The 18182-nt window shown below is 33.2% G+C and overlaps 1 protein-coding gene across 3 annotated transcripts in view; it reads right to left on the reverse strand.

The window, feature by feature from the left end:
• Positions 1 to 10797, reverse strand: part of LOC126968927 (T-box transcription factor TBX20-like) — a 71890-nt gene extending 61093 nt beyond the window's left edge. For all 3 annotated transcript variants that reach the window (XM_050814130.1, XM_050814129.1, XM_050814131.1), the window contains exons 1-2: positions 10338 to 10797; positions 3858 to 4143 (exon numbers count right to left, since the gene is read on the reverse strand). In XM_050814130.1, the coding sequence (XP_050670087.1) occupies positions 3858 to 4143; positions 10338 to 10566 (515 nt within the window). In that variant the 5' untranslated portion in view covers positions 10567 to 10797. The remainder of the gene's footprint in view (positions 1 to 3857; positions 4144 to 10337) is intronic.
• Positions 10798 to 18182: the final 7385 nt, after the last annotated feature.

Here is an 18182-nt window from a genome sequence, read left to right on the forward strand (position 1 = left end):
CCGAGTAACTAACAAAATACTTGAATTAAATTCATTTTGAGTCTTTTGTACTGCTTTTGGTATATATTTATAATTGTCGTCGCGATGGCGAGTTGCCTGATGGTTATGACCCTGGTGGCACCGTTAAGGGTGCTGTAATGGACTTACCTTGGCAGCCAGGCTACTTCAGTTGATCCTGCGACAGATACTTTGGCTGCAGAAGACAGCAAATGTCACAAATATCTCGGTCTCAGGGGGTCTAACATCTTTTTTGGGGATTAGTGTCACGGCAGCCCACGCGTTTCAAAAGAGCCACTACAAAATCTAAGCTCTGGCAGTAATTTCAGCCAACAGTTAGGTTATCCAACACGGAAATTCTAGGTACCCTTCCACATAGTGACAGCATTTACTATAATATATTAAGTATTGTACCCTCTATAAAATTCACTTTGATAATAATTATTTTAAAATCGTTAAAACATTTAGGTTTATGGAAAATGATTGTATCACTGTCAGTGTCTAATAATTATAGTAGAAGTGGAAGAAAGCTGTACTGTACCCTACCGTAAAATTTACACATCGAACAATGACAAAAACTCTATAGCATAAAACATTGGAGTTGCGAAAACAATTTGCGGACCACATTTTGATAAGAGGTAATGCGACATATCAGAGTATCTAAAATCAAAGTACCAAGCATTTAAGAGTTTTACAAGTTCTATAGGTCAAACTGTTATACTTAGGTCTTAAATGATTGGTCTCCGATGCGCCTCAACTATATTCCACACTAACTTAAAACATTACGCACTTTGCGACTACGCCTGCGGTATCTAGTTGGAGCGCAGCGTAGACAAATCCTTAAACTAAGCTGTTATGTATAAACATGAACATAATATGTGGCAGTTAATGTATAACACAATCCCTTATCTATACTTGTAAATGAAGAGCGGTTTTTATTCCTTCAGTTATACAGGGAAAAATACTAATCCGATCGGAATAACACTTATACCAATAAATGCAGCATGTTTCGGAGAAGAATTTAGTATATAATATGTTGGTGATTACTTATACGGAAACTTTATTTTTTTGCCTTAGTAATATCAAGCCGCAATCCAAATAATTCAGTCAATGAGATTTCATTACATATGACAAGTCATACAATGGACGGGCGTGGGGTATTTAATTTATATGGCAAAACAACATTTGGCAAGTCAGAACTTATTTTAATTAAATTTTATCATATTTTAAATGGATATTTCATAGTTTATAAGAAACATTTTCCGCATATACATATTTGATAAAAAGCAATTAATTCAATATTTAAATGTCTATCAACATTAATTGAATAGTCTAGTAATGTTTTTGTTATTGATTTGAATTAGCGAAACTAATTAAGTCATTTACAATAACAATATTTTAAATATATTCAGAAAAATAAATATAAGAACAGTGGGTGGATTCGTTTTTTTTTAAATTTCAACATGTTTAGTGCTTCGCTGTGTCCGGTCAAACATATGCAATATGCACAGTACGTATTCATCGTACATGGATATTATTTATAATTTATGCATAGTATTACATTAAATACCGATAAAATTAATAAAAGTATATTAATTTCTGTGTCTTTTCTGTTTATTTTTATGTCTGGTTGAGGACATCCAAATTCACACTACTTTTACCAATACTTTTCAGTTTTTGAAGTCGGTTTTTTTAAACGTAGATTTTTTATTTTTTTTCTATTAAGTGTCAGTTAATAATAATAATATACCATCAACCTGAATGAAAACTGATAAAATAACCGTACACGAAAATCAATTATATCATCCAGGTAGACAAAAATTTTCATAAAAAACTACTGGGCCAAACTATATAAAATTACCAACCAAATGCCATCTATTCCGCATAGAACTAAAGAAGAATAGCGTAAATCGGATCATAAATCTCCGAGTAATCGGTGTAAATACATAAAAAACCGATCCAATTGCGAACCTCCTCCTTTTTGAAGTCGGTTAAAAAGAATTGTAATGCAAGTATATTGATATAAACAGACAAATAGAGCTTACATTGACTGTAATTTAAAATAATATATATATAAAATTTCAACTAACGCCATCTCTCGCCGTAGATCGTAAGATAGCCTATGTTAAAATCCATGAAACAATCTGATTTTGAAAAGAATTAATGGCCAAAATTTTAAGTAAAATTAGTTCGAATTTTATCCCTACCTTCACTAGGTAAGTTACTAACTTTTATAGAATTACTGATGTTTTTTAAGATTCCAAAACTTTATATACCTAACTTACTATAACTTTATATTAATTTTTGGTCTAATTTGTCTCTGTAGATTTACTTACTCTGGCGACACCACCTCCTAAGGTATCGATTAAGAATTGCCTTGATCTCGATTTTCGTTTAACAAACAATCGCCTCGTATTTCCTACCTACCACAAATTATATATTAACTGTTAATAAGTTGTTTGAAATAACATTTCACCTGCAATTCCAATTGCTTTACTTGAATTATTCGAAAGTAACTTAGTTGACTAAGTAACTTAAATATTTAAGTTACTTAGTATACACCTAAAAGCTATTTTGCTTATTTGTTTTTAAGGTTTTGTTGTAGAATAGAAAATAGGAAAACTTGTCAGGTATACTTTTTTCCCCTTAAGATGAAAGCCTGAATTGAGAGAGAATTAAAATAAGCATTTATTTTTATGTACTCTAGTGCAGCATTTTTTGTCATAATGTATCATATATGTCTAATAGGTATCATTTATTATGTCAGATATGTCACATTTATGTAACATGTATGTTACATCCTGCTACCTATATAATTATATATCTTAGGATTTTGTAGTCCTTTAATATCGGATCGAATTAAACACATTTAATGGAATCAAAAAGTTATAATTAATTTCCGATGTTTTAATAAATAAAATTCACTATGGACTGCGTTGTACATATGGCCTTTGGGGGAGTAAAGTCCTCGAATGGCGACCACAAGATGGACCGACGATCTGGTCAAGATCGCCGGAATACCTTGGATGAGGGCAGCGCAGGACCGATCGTCGTGGAAGTCTTTGGGGGAGGCTCTTGTCCAGCAAAGGACTTCTTCCGGCTGATTATGATGATGATGCACAGTGCGGTAAGATTGAATAAGGGGCGTGACCAATCAATCAAAATATCAAATGATATTATTCATAAAGTGGAAGACTTGAAGTAATTTTAATAACTATACTACTAAAATATTATCTTTGACGTGTTAATGGCAGCTGTCAAAAATCTATCTACACGTATAAATCATCTAAGGGCATAAGCTATGTGAATGTGGCCTTGAGGAAGGTACTCTTGAACATATTTTTTTTCTACTGCCCTAAATTGTCAATTCCTTTATATGACCTTCTACCGAAGGATATCCCTCGCCCCATCAACATCCCATTTCTTCTTACTTTATGCCATTCCCCTTTCATAAAGATTCTTTACAAATTTATCTCCCGCAATAATATTAAATTGTAATTTCTATCCTCCATACTTTCTACGCTTCTATTAGGCACATATTCCCACTTACATTCACACATTTCTCCCTTAAACTTAGATTAGATGCTAACAAGGTAGTTAATATTGTTGGTTTATGGGTGTTTATTACTAACCGTACTAACTCTTGTTGCCTATTCTTCAGTTCACAAAAAAACCACAGCTATATTAACCGATCATTTCCTTTTAAATCAGCTCTTTATATACTTCAATCAGCTAAATTAAAATAAAAAATCTCTCCACCTTGACGTTGGCCGAATCGTCGACATTCAGTCGACGGAGCCAGTTATATATAAAAAAAGGGCATAAGCCTTAACCAATATTAAAACTATTGAGTGACCTACCTTCCAGTCTTGGTGATAATCATTTCCGTGCCCAGTTCATTAAACTTGTCCCACAGCTCTTTAGTTTCTAAATGACATTGAATATGCCTCATCTCTTCACTGGACCAGCGCTCGGCCAGCTGAGGGTTTCTGGGTGTCGGGGTGACAGCTCGGGAGCTGGTGGGTCCTCCACTCATGGACCCGGCCTCTGATGTGGAGGACACGTCTACGGGGGAGTCCCGTTCGTATTCTGGGAGCGGCGGTGATGGAGTTATTGATGATGTGGCTGCTGCATCCACGAATTTTTCTGAGGATTGAAAGTTTTTGTTAAATCAAATTATAATAGATTATATTGAATTGTTATTATTATTGTGATTTGTATTATAAGCTCTACTTTGCATTTTCTGTATACTACATACATATATTTTTTTATGGAATAAAAGGACTTACGAGCGTACGGGTCACCTGATGTTAAGTGATCACCGCCGCCCACATTCTCTTGCAACACCAGAGGAATCACAGGAGAGTTGCCGGCCTTTAAAGAAGGTGTACGCGCTTTTAAGGTACCCATGTCGTATCGTCCGGGAAATATTGCACAAGCTCATTCCACAGAATGTTTGTGCTTGGAAGTAAGTTCCTTGAAAACCGCTCTGTGGAGGGACGCCACACATGCAGATAGTGGCATACAAGGCATTTATTTTCTCAAAATTGATTTCTTTAGAATTCTTTTCTATGATATTCTAATTAGTGGTGTGTCGTAGAAGACACACAATGAAGAATAAATTAAAAAGTTACTATTATTGATATTGAATTAAGTTATGAAACATTTATCACAAAACAAATGTGTTACAAAATTTAAAAGAATTGTTAAATAACGTTTGTGTGGAAAAGGTTACTATAGCATAAATGATTTTCTTAATGATACCACAGACTGGGAATGAAGCGGACACCCTCAGGCTCTTTAATTATAAATGTTTATTGTACGATATTACATTGTAATCCAAATTTTTATAAAAAAAAGCCCGCTGAGTTTCTTGCGCCCGTAGTTTTAGACAATAGGTGATTTTTAATCTTATTTTGAATTAAAATATCTTTCATGTTGTCTCAGCCTGTAAAATCTGTATCACACAGCTACATATATATGCATAATATACTATATATTATACTAGCTGACCAGACAGACGTTGATCTGTACATAATTAATAAAATACTGTCTTTGATGAATTTGTCAATATTTTTTTTATAACATAAAGATTTCTTTCGTAACATATGCTCCTTAGTGAACAAGTTTCACAGCAGAACTGTTTGACAGTTCTGCTGTGAAACCGTGCGTCAATAAATTCTCTCACAGAAAATATGTCCATACAAAACAAATACTGGAAATAAAATTAATTATGGGTCCCAAATCAAAATAAAAACTATCCTATCTCTCAAGTTGGATTAAACTGCACTCTATGAAGTAATCCCCATTAAAATCCGTTCATTAGTTTAGGAGTCCATCGCGGACAAACAACGTGTCAAGTAATTTATATATATTAAGATATACCTATATATACTTCTTTAAGTTGGTAGTATAATCTATTGATACATATATATATATAATATACTTAAATATGTATGCAAGACTAAAACAAGCATTGGCTTAAAGGTCCCTTATCTGTCTTAGAAAAACAGCAGACGGTATTTGATTCCATAAAGTAGCTGTGCGAGGCGAGAATTAACTCGCAAATCGTGCGGCTATAGAATGGGAAAAGTATTTTTTTATAACAATAAGGCATGAGACGAGCAGGCTGGTGATAGTTGATACATAAATACTACTAATAACTACTAGTATAATACTAATACGACACTACAATTGCGCTCGTCACCTTGAGACATAAGATGTTAAGTCTCATTTCGTTAGTTACGGCGCCCTTCAGACCGAAACACAGTAATTTTTATACATTACTGCTTCGCGGCAGAAATAGGCGCCGTTGTGGTACCCATAATCTAGCCGAAATCCTATCCTGTACACTGATAAAATTATTTTACATTTATATACAAAGAATATGTCAGATTTATTCTCTTTTACGAAGGCTGTCTAAAACACGTCAAATCTGAATCAATTCTTTTAAATCAATTTTTGTAATTTGTTCTCAGTAGTAGGTAGCATAAAAATATGTACCTATCACTCGAAGAAAGTGCGATTTAACTAATTTCGTGTATTGAGGACCTCTACTTCGTCTTGTACGTGACAAATAGCACCCTCGTAGGAATCGCTCGAGCTCGAGTATACCATAGAGAGACTTGTTGTTCAGGAAAGGGTCAACGGCAGTAGGTCAAGAGGACGCCCCCCTATGCGCTGGACAGACCAGATCAAAGCCCTAACCAATACTCCCCTCAACACATGTGCCAGAGAAGCAACAGCCAGGGATAACTGGCGTAGAATCGTTCGTCGTTCGACGTGACCACGACTGCTCTGTCAAGAGTAATCCGACGAAGAAGAAGAAGGAATCGCTCACCTCTTTCCTTTCACAGCGTAGCATCAAATATGTAGAGCTTGTTTTATAGCGATATAAAGTTCACTCAATTATTTATTTTATTACTAAAAAGATCCAATCGATTTAATTATTGTATCACATGTGTGTGAATATATTTTCAACTTGTCGAGCATAATATTTTGCAATAGCAATGCATATTTCCTCCACTTTTTTTATGGAAGAGGAGGACAAACGAGCGTACGGGTCACCTGATGTTAAGTTATCACCGCCGCCTACATTATCTTACAACACCACAGGAATCACAGGAGCGTGTAGGGAAGGATTTTTTTGAAGGTACACATGTCGTATAGTCCCAGAATCACCGTTAAGTTACATAATACCGTACATTAAGTTATAGGAAATAATTATAAGCTATTATTATTAGTATTAGTCACAAGTGCAAGTCTTCGGATATCTAAAAAGTGGTGAAAATCATTTTGAAAGATTCCCTTACAGATATGAGTCAAACTAATAGTGTAACTTACTATTTTATTTATTTATTTATTGATTTAAAAGGTACAAACAGTCATATACAAATATAATATATAAATAATAAAGAGTATATTTTTTGCATCATTTTACTTATTTTATTTTATTGAAATGATTTGTAAATCGATGAAAATGTAAATCTTGATATAAAAGAGTGGCAATGAGTTCTACTTCTTCTCATTAGCGCAACCCTTTACGAAGTAGCGGTAGATTCAATAAGAAAAATATTTTTTTGACATTCATAAGTGTCATTTCCGTGACCTACATGAATAAAGTGATTTTGATTTGATTTAAAACTAATAGACCAAAATAGTCAAATTAATAACTATACAAAAAAAATTTGCTTAGAGAGTAAAGTTAAGACAAGTATATGACGAAGCAAAACATAATTTTACCAATTTTTTCGTATCCCTATAATATTTGTATATTATAAATGTGAATGTAAGTTTATTTGTTACGCTTTTACGCGGCTGAACCGATTTTGATGATAGGACATAGGCTACATTTTATCCCGGAAGAACCCATGGTTCCCGCGGGATTTGTGAAGAACTGATATTCACTATCACATTTATAATTCACAGTCGGTGTTAGTGCTGAGTCACATTCTTAAGTTCTCCGGTCACGTCTCCCAGCGCGAGAGTCCATTGAGCGTCTTGTCGTACAGGGCAAAGAGGAGGGCACCAGAAGCCGAGGAGGGTCGCTCATGCGATGGACCGACCAAATGAAGTCTGCTGTGGGCGGCCCATTGAACGAGTATACCAGACAACGAGTGGGACAATTCACATCTGCCCCAAAAGATGTCACTTCGTGATGACCACGACCGCTCTGTCAAGAGTGTCTCGAAGAAGAAGAAGAATAAACTAACATAGTTAGTTAGTAGTTACATATCATTGAGACAGTAAAAAAATGATTGTAAATAGCATATCCCTGTTGGAGTGCAAGATATCAGTAAAGGTTATTGCTACTAATTTGAACCTCAAATTTTATGTAACTTGAGATTGAGATTTGAGAATTAAACCTATCTTACTGCTTTTACCATTATTTTGGAAGGATTTTGATTAAGGATATAAGAAGTAAATTAAAAATAAATTTACATGCATTGTTCAATAGAATTTTTTGAAGTTGGTAGTATGCTCTATGCTTGAAGTTCCCTAAGTCATATCGGTTTAGGAAAACAGCAGCCGGTAGATGATACCTGTGAGAGGGGCTGTGAGAGGCAAATAGGAAAAGTGGCCAGTTATTTCTTGTAGATTCTTCTGACATATGATAAATGGTATTTATACAGCACATTTCCTCATTACTTTTTATGAAATATTTCATATTATTAAAACACGATACATATATTGAATGCAGCACCTTACAAACAATCTTTTTTTTAATATTGATACACTTTTACACAAATTATCTTGCCCTAAATTAAGTATAGTCTGTAGTATGGGTACAAGACGACGATATATTTAATACGATATACTTACTTAAACATACATGAATACAGAATATAAACATCCATGACTCGGAAACAAACATCCTTCATCAAACATTTATAATGTTTGCATCTACCGGGATTCGAATCCAAAATAAATTTGTTCTGTATATTACAGCCATTATAAAATACTCCACTTGATTGAAAAAAGTGACCGTTGAGTTTCTTGTATGTTCTTCTCAGCTCTACTTTTTCCGAATTTATTCACCTATATATTATTTATTTTTAACACCTTCTCTTGACTTCTACAAATAATTCAAGACCAAAATTAGCCAAATCGGTCCAGCCGTTCTCTAGGTTTCATAAGTTAATACTGTACTGCTGTAAGTTTCTCAAATAATAACATTATAAAGAGGAAACATTTGTGTTTTTGTATGTATGTTTGTAATGTTTTCACACAAAAACTACTGGACCGATTTCAAAAACTATTTTACCATTACATAGCTGCAACTTCACTGATTGACATAGGCTATATTAAAATAAAAAAAATTGGGAACCCTAATAAAAATGCAATAATGCCCAAGGTGTGAAAAAAATTGTCATAAAAAATCTGTCATCGCGTGCGCTGCGGAAACTATTGATGATGAACGTATATATATACAAGTAACATATATACATATATATATACAAATCCGCGATACCATAGGTTCAACTACTGTAATAATAAATAAATACATTCATTCTAAACTCTATACTGACTAATATTAGTTACATTTTTATTTGTCTAATTGTCGAAAGCCTCCCCTAACATTTTCTACAATACGCCCGGGTAATTCTACTCTAACCTGTTCCAGCTATATCATAACCTATTCGAAAATATATTTTATTTTATTTTTACAATTTTATCTTCAGACCTGAGAAGAACGGGCGCAAGAAACTCAGCGTTCTACATTTTGTTTTAATCATTTAAACAACAATAAAATTAATTTATTGCAATAAATAGCTTGGTGTATTATCATTTAGAAATCATTTATACAAAAGTAGCATAAAGTATAATATGTTTTTTTTCATGTATAACACTTTGTACATTTTCTGGGACCCTGTTTATTGTAAACCAAATATATATATATCGCTTTATAACAGAAGATTTACTCTACTAAGCCGAGTATAAGGCACAGTAATTTTATATTTGTACCTGTTGTAAATGTTGATACAAAGGGTGATAAAAATTCATGGAGAAAATTTCGGGGTTACTAAAAACCAGCCAAGTGCGAGTGGAAAATTATAGAAATAAATTTAATAAATGTAAAAAAAATTAAATCATTTTATTTAAAATTAATTAAATTAATTTTTAATATTTTTTGTTATATCAAATCAAATTCAGTTTATTCACGTAGGTCACGGAAATGACACTTATGAATGTCAAAAAAAAATTTTCGTATTGAATCTACCGCTACTTCGTAAAGGGTTGAGCTAATGAGAAGAAGTAGCGAGAAACTCATTGCCACTCTTTTATATCAAGATTTACATTTACATCGATTTACAAACTATTTCAATTACAATATAATATCTAAAATGTAAATATTATTATATCGGCAAATAGGTGTCTATTGCCTCAGTAAAGGATATCCATTGGTTACGTTTTAGGTGCGGAACCCTATGTTAATTAAATGTTTTATTTTGTTAAATAAAATATTTAACAATATTTAATAATACTTTTTATTTGATGATATTAAGATATTCTAGTGAATTATAGCGGAGTTTATCCTTATAATAACGATGACTTCATGGCTTAATTCCTTGCTAGTTTTTTCTAAATCCTAGCTTTACAAATGACGACTTAAATAATTTTTTAAGTAATTTAAATCCAGTAATTAAAAAATATTGGCTACTTAGATTAAGAAATATGATTTCTTACAACGATTACTTGAATGCTATGGTTTTACATAATAATATATTTTGTGCTTAAATTGATGATAAGTTAGATTAGTTTGCTGATCATAGAGCACTCAATTCTAGTTGTTTATGAAATAAAATAAAAATTAAGAAAATTTAAGATCAACTTCTCACCAAGTGGAGTCAAAGTATCGTCTCTTGATTCTCTATGTCTTCTCCTCTCGCGTCTCTCTTGTCTGTCTCTTGCCATGATGGCTGCAATGGAGAAGTCAGTGGCGCAAGGCCTTGCGGAGCAGTCTCCGTCCATGGTTGGCCGCTCCCGGCCCTCACCCTGAAGAAGCATCAAGCTGACAGCCTCAGGAAACCGGCTGCGCGCCCATACGTCACCAACCGTACATCCCATTAGGAACTACCATAACTTAACGAAACCAAAGTGTATACAAAACTTCACTTACTAATCTTACAACGAAACAAAACTTTAATTAAGTTAAGCTTTTATTAATTTTCGCTTCAACTTAAAATATAGTTAAACAGGCGTGTTGATATCGCGATCGAAACTTTTTGAATAGTTGGGAAACTTTTTACGCGCGTAAAACACGCCGAGAGATCAGACCAGTGTGGTTGTGAGCGCGGTAGAGCAGACTGAGGCGGTGGCGAGAAGGCGAGTCGCCACAGGGAGGGGCCAGACCGACGCCCCATGCCACCACCACAAGCCACACTCACACACTAACCGCTTTTTTATTATTTCTTTCTTACACCTCCCGTCTCACTCGCACTTATAACAAAACTAACGCCGCATCTCGCTCTCCAATAGAGTTTTTCTCAACGCGATAACTATTGAAATTCGCTAAATGGCTCACCGCGGTACTGAAAAGGCTCTCGTTAAACGGCGAGTTGATCCTATCAAAGTATTTATTCGTGTAAGTTTCGCATCACTATTTATGCATTGTGAGTTCTGCTTCGATGATTATGTATTGGATATATTCTTTGCCTTACGATAAATTAATTGCCCCCTTAGTTTATCACCACTTAGGCATGCCTTGCACATTGACTGTTACGATATAAAACATTAATGGGCTATGATAAAATGTACGAAGGCTTTTTTTGGTGTTTATTTTAATATGACCTGATTAGTCTTATCTATGAAACATAATAAGGCTGTGAAATTAATTTTAACAACATATCTAAAATTACTTTTAAATAGTGTACAAGAATGGTTTTCTCGTACACAAAGATAAAATCTATATATTTATTTTATAAAAAGAAATTGGAGAAAATGTTTACAGGCGTACAATAATTGTAAATTTTTAGATAAATGTAGTTTGTCAATTATAATAATTTCGTTTAGGCCAATTTTCTTCAAAGATCAAACTTATAAGATGCTTGTGTGCGTGGCATCTTGACACTCAATGGCATCTTTCAAATTTTGTAACATACACTTCGTGTTATTTTACATTGAAATTAATAAAATACAAAATACTTACTGATGATATGTGATCCCAGTGCCTTTCTTTTATTCTTGCAGTATTATTTTTACAAAGTTTTACCACGCAACCTAGCACTTTAGTTTCAATTATTAGCAAAGTTCAGCAGGACATGTGGCACATCAACGTCACACATTGTTCGAGACTGGCTAGAGTACGCCCTCTTGGCATAGTTTTAATTGCCGGTAGGTATGTAGTTGGAGCGCAGCGGAGACCAATCCTTAATGTAAGGTAGTGATCAATTAGATACACGAAGTGGTATTCAAATCAAATCAAATCAAAATCAGTTTATTCACGTAGGTCACGGAAATAACACTTGCGCATGTAAAAAAAAATAAAATATATGTCTTATTGAATCTACCGCTACTTCGTAAAGGGTTGAGCTATTGATGAAATTATTTTTAAGGTTCAAGTTTGACCTCTGGGTATACCAATTGCTAACTTTTTCAGTTTGCACCCTCTAATAAAAAAATAACTCGTGCATCTCAAAACGCCCCACAGGAATGATAACTTAAACTAATCTAAGTTGAACAATTGAAATTGTTTAAGTTGAGAAAAGCTAACGTTATTACTTGATTATGTATATTTATACGATAATGTAAGAAAGGTTATATTATATAAATAAAATCTTTTATTGAATATAAGATATGCATTTTTTATTCTTAGTTACATTAGAATTTTGTGTATGTACATTATTAGTATCATTATTTATAAAAGTAACAATTGGTTAGAGTGAGAGAGGAGAAGCCTGTCTAACGCTGCCGTATGCGTGAGAGAAAGGGAAGCCAGACAGACTGGCGCCGTAACGCGTTACGTTACAAATCGATTTAACCTCCCATAAGAACCTCTAAACAAAAACACTTCGATTTCAAACAAATTTCGATCGCAGTTTTATTCGAGTAACAACGTGTTGCTAATTATTTAAAAACGCAATCGCGCCGTTAAAAACTAATTGTAGTTGGCAGTTTATAGGGGCAAAGGAAAATTGCGGAAAATTGAACTTGGTGGCTTTCCAGTTTCGTGAATATAATAATTTATTAAGTGCGATCAGAACAAACTAACCATGTCGTTTACTCATTAATCTTATCGTCTCCGGACTAGTAATTGAGTTACAAATGACTTTTACTTATTATGAAAATAACACAAACGTTGTAATGACACTGATTGCTATACTTTAGGCTCATTCACATTATAAAATTATATTATTTTTACACGAATAAAATTTGAAAAACAACAAAATGCTATGAACGATGCGGGACTCGAACCCACGACCTCCAGCGTTCCGTGCCGGTGCTCTAACCAACTGAGCTAACCGTTCGAGTTTCGTATAGTTATAAAATCTTGTATGCTTTGTTCAATCCTGCGGTTGTGGCTTCATCTACAGGATCTACTTTACTAGTGATAACCCGCTCAACCCCAATATTTGCATATTAGGAAATTGACTTGAAATGTCGCTCTTGTAAATCAAAACAATTTGTTTTGTATATTATTTATTTTTAAGTAAAACTTCTTTAGGCGTGACTTGGGGGTAACTCAGAATATTTTTCTAATGGAAGTAACGTTAGTTCTTCCGGCAGAAAAAAGTCAATTGAAACAATTTTTAACCATTATAATATAATGGTTTAAAAAATTGTTTCAAATTGCTCAGTAATGTTTTCTGAAAATATCCAAGTGTATTTGTTCATTTATGACTACTTTGTAATAAATAATAAATAAAAGTTCTCAGTCTGACGTTTGCGACATTTGTTAATTTTTCTTCGTCCATCGGACAGGCAAAAGGTCCGCTCCCATAGAGCCATATACGTTAATATTCAATAACAACGTTATATTGATATGTGTGATATTAATAATTTACTTATTTTTATTCAATTATATATTAATAACACGGCCTTAATTAATGTAAGTATATATTTAATGCTATAAATTAAATCTTCTTGTCTTTCAACTTTTAAGAATATTAGTTATATACTGGATGTCCTAGAATAGGAAACAAACAAGGGCAAAGGAAAATAGCATATTTTGTCTATGAGCTTTCATATAAGCAAAAAAAGTATATATATGTATCTGTTAATTTTACCTAAGGTTAATTATAATTAAGTTTTACATCAATTACACGCACACACTTTTTTATTATGGAAAAGGAGGACAAACGAGCGTATGGGTCATTGTTAAGTGATCACCGCCACCCACATTCTCTTTCAACACCAGAGGAATCACAGGATTTCCGGCCTTTAAGGAGGTGATTTTTTTGGAGGTACCCATGTCGTATCGTCCCGGAAACACCGTACAAGTAAGCAAGGCTCTTTGAAAACCGCACTGTGGAGGACCGCCACACATCAGATGGTGGTGATAATTATCCTAATTTGAGGCGTGCGAAGGTGGAATTTGGCGGTAGGAATCAGATGAAACAGCTCTTCGGATTTTTTCAAAGATTTTTTGTTCTAACACCGAACATTAATTTATTAATCTTAACTTTTACAATAAAAACTTACAAATTTAAGGAAAAGAAACATACAGTTGTAGTAATGTTATATTTAAAACGAAAGTAAATAAAATTTTACATAATTAGTGCTTATTAATAAATAAATAAACTTTTACATAAGTAGGCAATGTTTCTAGTAATTAATTAAACTAATTAATATTTCATTGTCATTAGTACTGTATTTTAATACTAATTATTTCCTGAGACATTCTTTATTTTTTTGCTACATCAGTACATAAAAATTTCGTCGTCATCATCATCATTTCTTCCGGAAGACGTCCACTGCTGGACAAAGGCCTCCCCCAAAGATTGCCATGACGATCGCTCCTGCGATGCCCTCATCCAACGTATTCCGGCGATCATGACCAGATCGTCGGTCCATCTTGTGGGGGACCTTCCGGTACGTGGTCACCATTCGAGGACTTTACTACCCCAACGGCCATCATAAAAGTTTACATAACAATTATACTAATGAAAACAATAGTTTAAAGTTCGTCGTTGGAGTAAAATCGGCATAAGAGGAGTATGAACGCGATCGGCCAGAGTAAAATTAATCAGAGTAATTGTACCCAATTATATTAATACTAATGACGACGTCCATCGCGTGTCTTCTGCCCGTGCATGCCCGATGTCTGGTTAAGCGTAAGCAATGGTATACAAATTTAAATTGTACCAAAATTTATTTACGGGTTACGACCAAGCGCTTTTACAACTAAGCCAAACCTCCGTACGCCACATGCCTATTATTGCTTTTGAAATCAACATTTACAGCTTCATCGATTTACAAATTAAAATATAATATGTAAAGTGATGCAAAATAAATACTCAAACGTCAAATTCTCAATGCAATCAGAAGAAACAAGAAACTCAGTTCCTTTTATAACTTTTTAAATCAACACTTATAGCTTGAGCAATTTATAAATTACAATATATGTAAAGTGATGCAACATAAACACTCGAACGTCAAATTCTCAATGCAATCATAAGAAATAGCAAGAAACTCATTGCCTTTTATTGCTTTTTAAATCAACATTTATAAGTTCATCGATTCAAAAATTACAATATATGTATAGTGATGCAACAAAAATACTCGAACGTCAAATTCTCAATACAATCATAAGAAATAGCAAGAATTTCATTGCCTTTTATTGCTTTTTAAATCAACATTTATAGCTTCATCGATTTACAAATTACAATATATGTAAAGTGATGCTACAGAAATACTTGAACTTCAAATTCTCAATGCAATCATAATAAGAGACAAGAAACTCATTTCCTTTTATAACTTTTAAAAATCAACATTTATAGCTTCAGCAATTTACAAATTATAATAGGTGTATTTAAAGTGATGCATCATAAATACACAAACGTCAAATTTTTAATACAATGATAAGAAGTGGCAAGAAACTAAAATACCTTTAATTGCTTTTGAATCAATATTTACACCTGAAACAAAAATTACAATTTATGTAAAGTGATGCAATAAAAATACTCTAACGTCAAATTCTGAATGCAATGATAAGAAGAGATAAGAAACTCTTTGCCTTTTGTAGCTTTTTAAATCAGCATTTATAGCTTCAGCAGTTTACAAATTACAATAGGTTATATGTAACGTGATGCAACAAAAACACTTAAAAGTCAAATTCTCAACGCAGTCATAAGAAGTGACAAGAAACTCCTTGCCTTTTATAGCTTTTTAAATCAACATTTACAGCTTCATCGACTTACAAATTACAATAATTGTAAAGTGATGCAACAAAAACACTTAAACGTCAAATTCTCAATGCAATGATAAGAAGTGGCAAGAATCTCTTTGCCTTTAATTAATTGCTTTTTAAATCAATATTTACACCTGAAACAAAAATTACAATTTATGTAAAAGGATGCAACAAAAATACACAGACGTCAAATTTTCAATAACCCTACACGAGTAAATCAAAAAAAAGTAAATGTAAATTTATAAATTGTGTTTAACAAGAGTATAGTAGATGCATCAATACACACGGTATCAACCACACACACGATAAATAAATAAAGGTATTGTACATTAATATGACGTGTGTAATATATACACAAATATATGCTGGAAGTTTCACTGCGAGATCGAATCAGAAATGAGGAGATCCATAGGAGAACCAAAGTCACCGATATAGCGCAGATGGTTGCGAAACTAAAGTGGCAGTGGGCAGGGTCGGTAGGGCAGAAAAGTCCTCGAATGGTGACCATATACCGGAAGATGACCGCCGATCTGGTCAAGTTCACCTGATTAGGTTGTATGAGGGTAGCGCAGGGCCGATCATCGTAGAGATTTTTAGGGGAGGCCATTGTCCAGCAGTGGACGTCTTCCGCCTGATGATGATGAGGTACACAAACAACAGTTGTACCGTATTTAAATTATTATAAACTTACTGCTGTTAAGTTAAGTCACTATTGTTGCTTTTATTAAGCACGATAGATTCTGAGAGTAGTAACAGCCACTGAAATTGTAAGATCTAAGATCCTATATATCCACTAGCTGACCCAGCAAACGTTGTATTGCCGATATTAAAATTGCGATACAAAAGTGACTGTTGATCCTAGATGGGTGAAAATTTGAAGTTGTATGTATTTTTTAATGCTGACTCATAATCAAACAAATTTAAATGAAATGTCAAAAAAATTAAAAAAAAAAAATTGGCGTGGACCCTTAGCATTTAGGGGTATAAAAAATAGATGTTGTCCGATTCTCAGACCTACCCAATATGCACACAAAATTTCATGAGAATCGGTCAAGCCGTTTAGGAGGAGTTCAATGTTTAACACCATGATACGAGAATTTTATATATTAGATATAGGATCATCGACATGTGCTGTGAAGAAAGAAAAATCATTTATTAACTTAGGTTAAAATTACACTTATGAAAGATTTTACCACAATTGAGCAAAAATTGAGCTTTAATTAGAAGAAGTGGCAAGAAACTCATAATCACTCTTTAAATAATATATGCACAGTTTAATTTTAAATTATATTTTATTCAATGTATGTAAAGTTAACGAAAATTACTCAAATGCTTTGGCTTACTTGTGTAAGTAAAAAAAATAAGTGATTAATCTTAAAAAAGAAACCTAACAGAGTAAGGAGTGCAATAGATGTATCAATTCTTAGACACTTTAAATAAATAAAAGAATTATGCAAGCAATTATATATTTAAGCTTCTATTATATTGTCATTTAATAACTTAAATTGGTATAGTATCTATATAAATACAAAAATGCCCGAAGACAGGGCTGTCCCGGCACCACAACTTCACGAGCATGACTCATCGATCACCCATCGCTTCCCTCGCACGAATCTAGGCAAAGTAACGACCCTCCCCACGACGCCGCCACGAGTAGTTGGACAAATCAAAACATGGTATCAATATTTATAAATATTTTATGTACAGATATAATATAATATCCTGAAAAGCACCCCACGCTTTTTTACAGTAAAATCATTTTTTCTCACACTATTTTCAATTCAATTTATATTCTATTTTTAGTGGGATTTTCTATAAAAGCGTAGTTTTTTAGATTTTTTTTAAACTATTATTTATTTTTCATGTTTATTTTGTTATATTGAATTGTCATCGGTCCTTAATAAGTACGCCAAAATGCGTGTTAATCCGACGTTTTGAAGGGGGTCAAAATTATGTTCAAAGATTCCTTTACTAACATAGGTACGTATGAAGCTAATAAAAGCGTATTAAAAATATCCTTAAACTCATTCATCAAAACACAATTTTATGTCATCTAATATATAAAATTCTCATGTCGAGGTGTTTGTAGTTAAACTCCTTCGTAACGGCTTGACCGATTCTCATGAAATTTTGAGTGCATATTGGGTAGGTCTGAGAATCGGACAACATCTATTTGTCATCCCCCGCAATATTAAGGCTCCACCCCAAATTTTTATTTTTTTATTTTTTGACATTTTTTTTTAAATTTGTTTGATTATGAGTCAGCATTAAAAATACATACAACTTCAAATTTTCACCCATCTACGATCAACACTTTTGTATCGCGATTTTAATA

This window comes from Leptidea sinapis, chromosome 17, assembly GCF_905404315.1.
Source record: "Leptidea sinapis chromosome 17, ilLepSina1.1, whole genome shotgun sequence".
Classification (NCBI taxonomy): Eukaryota; Metazoa; Arthropoda; class Insecta; order Lepidoptera; family Pieridae; genus Leptidea; species Leptidea sinapis.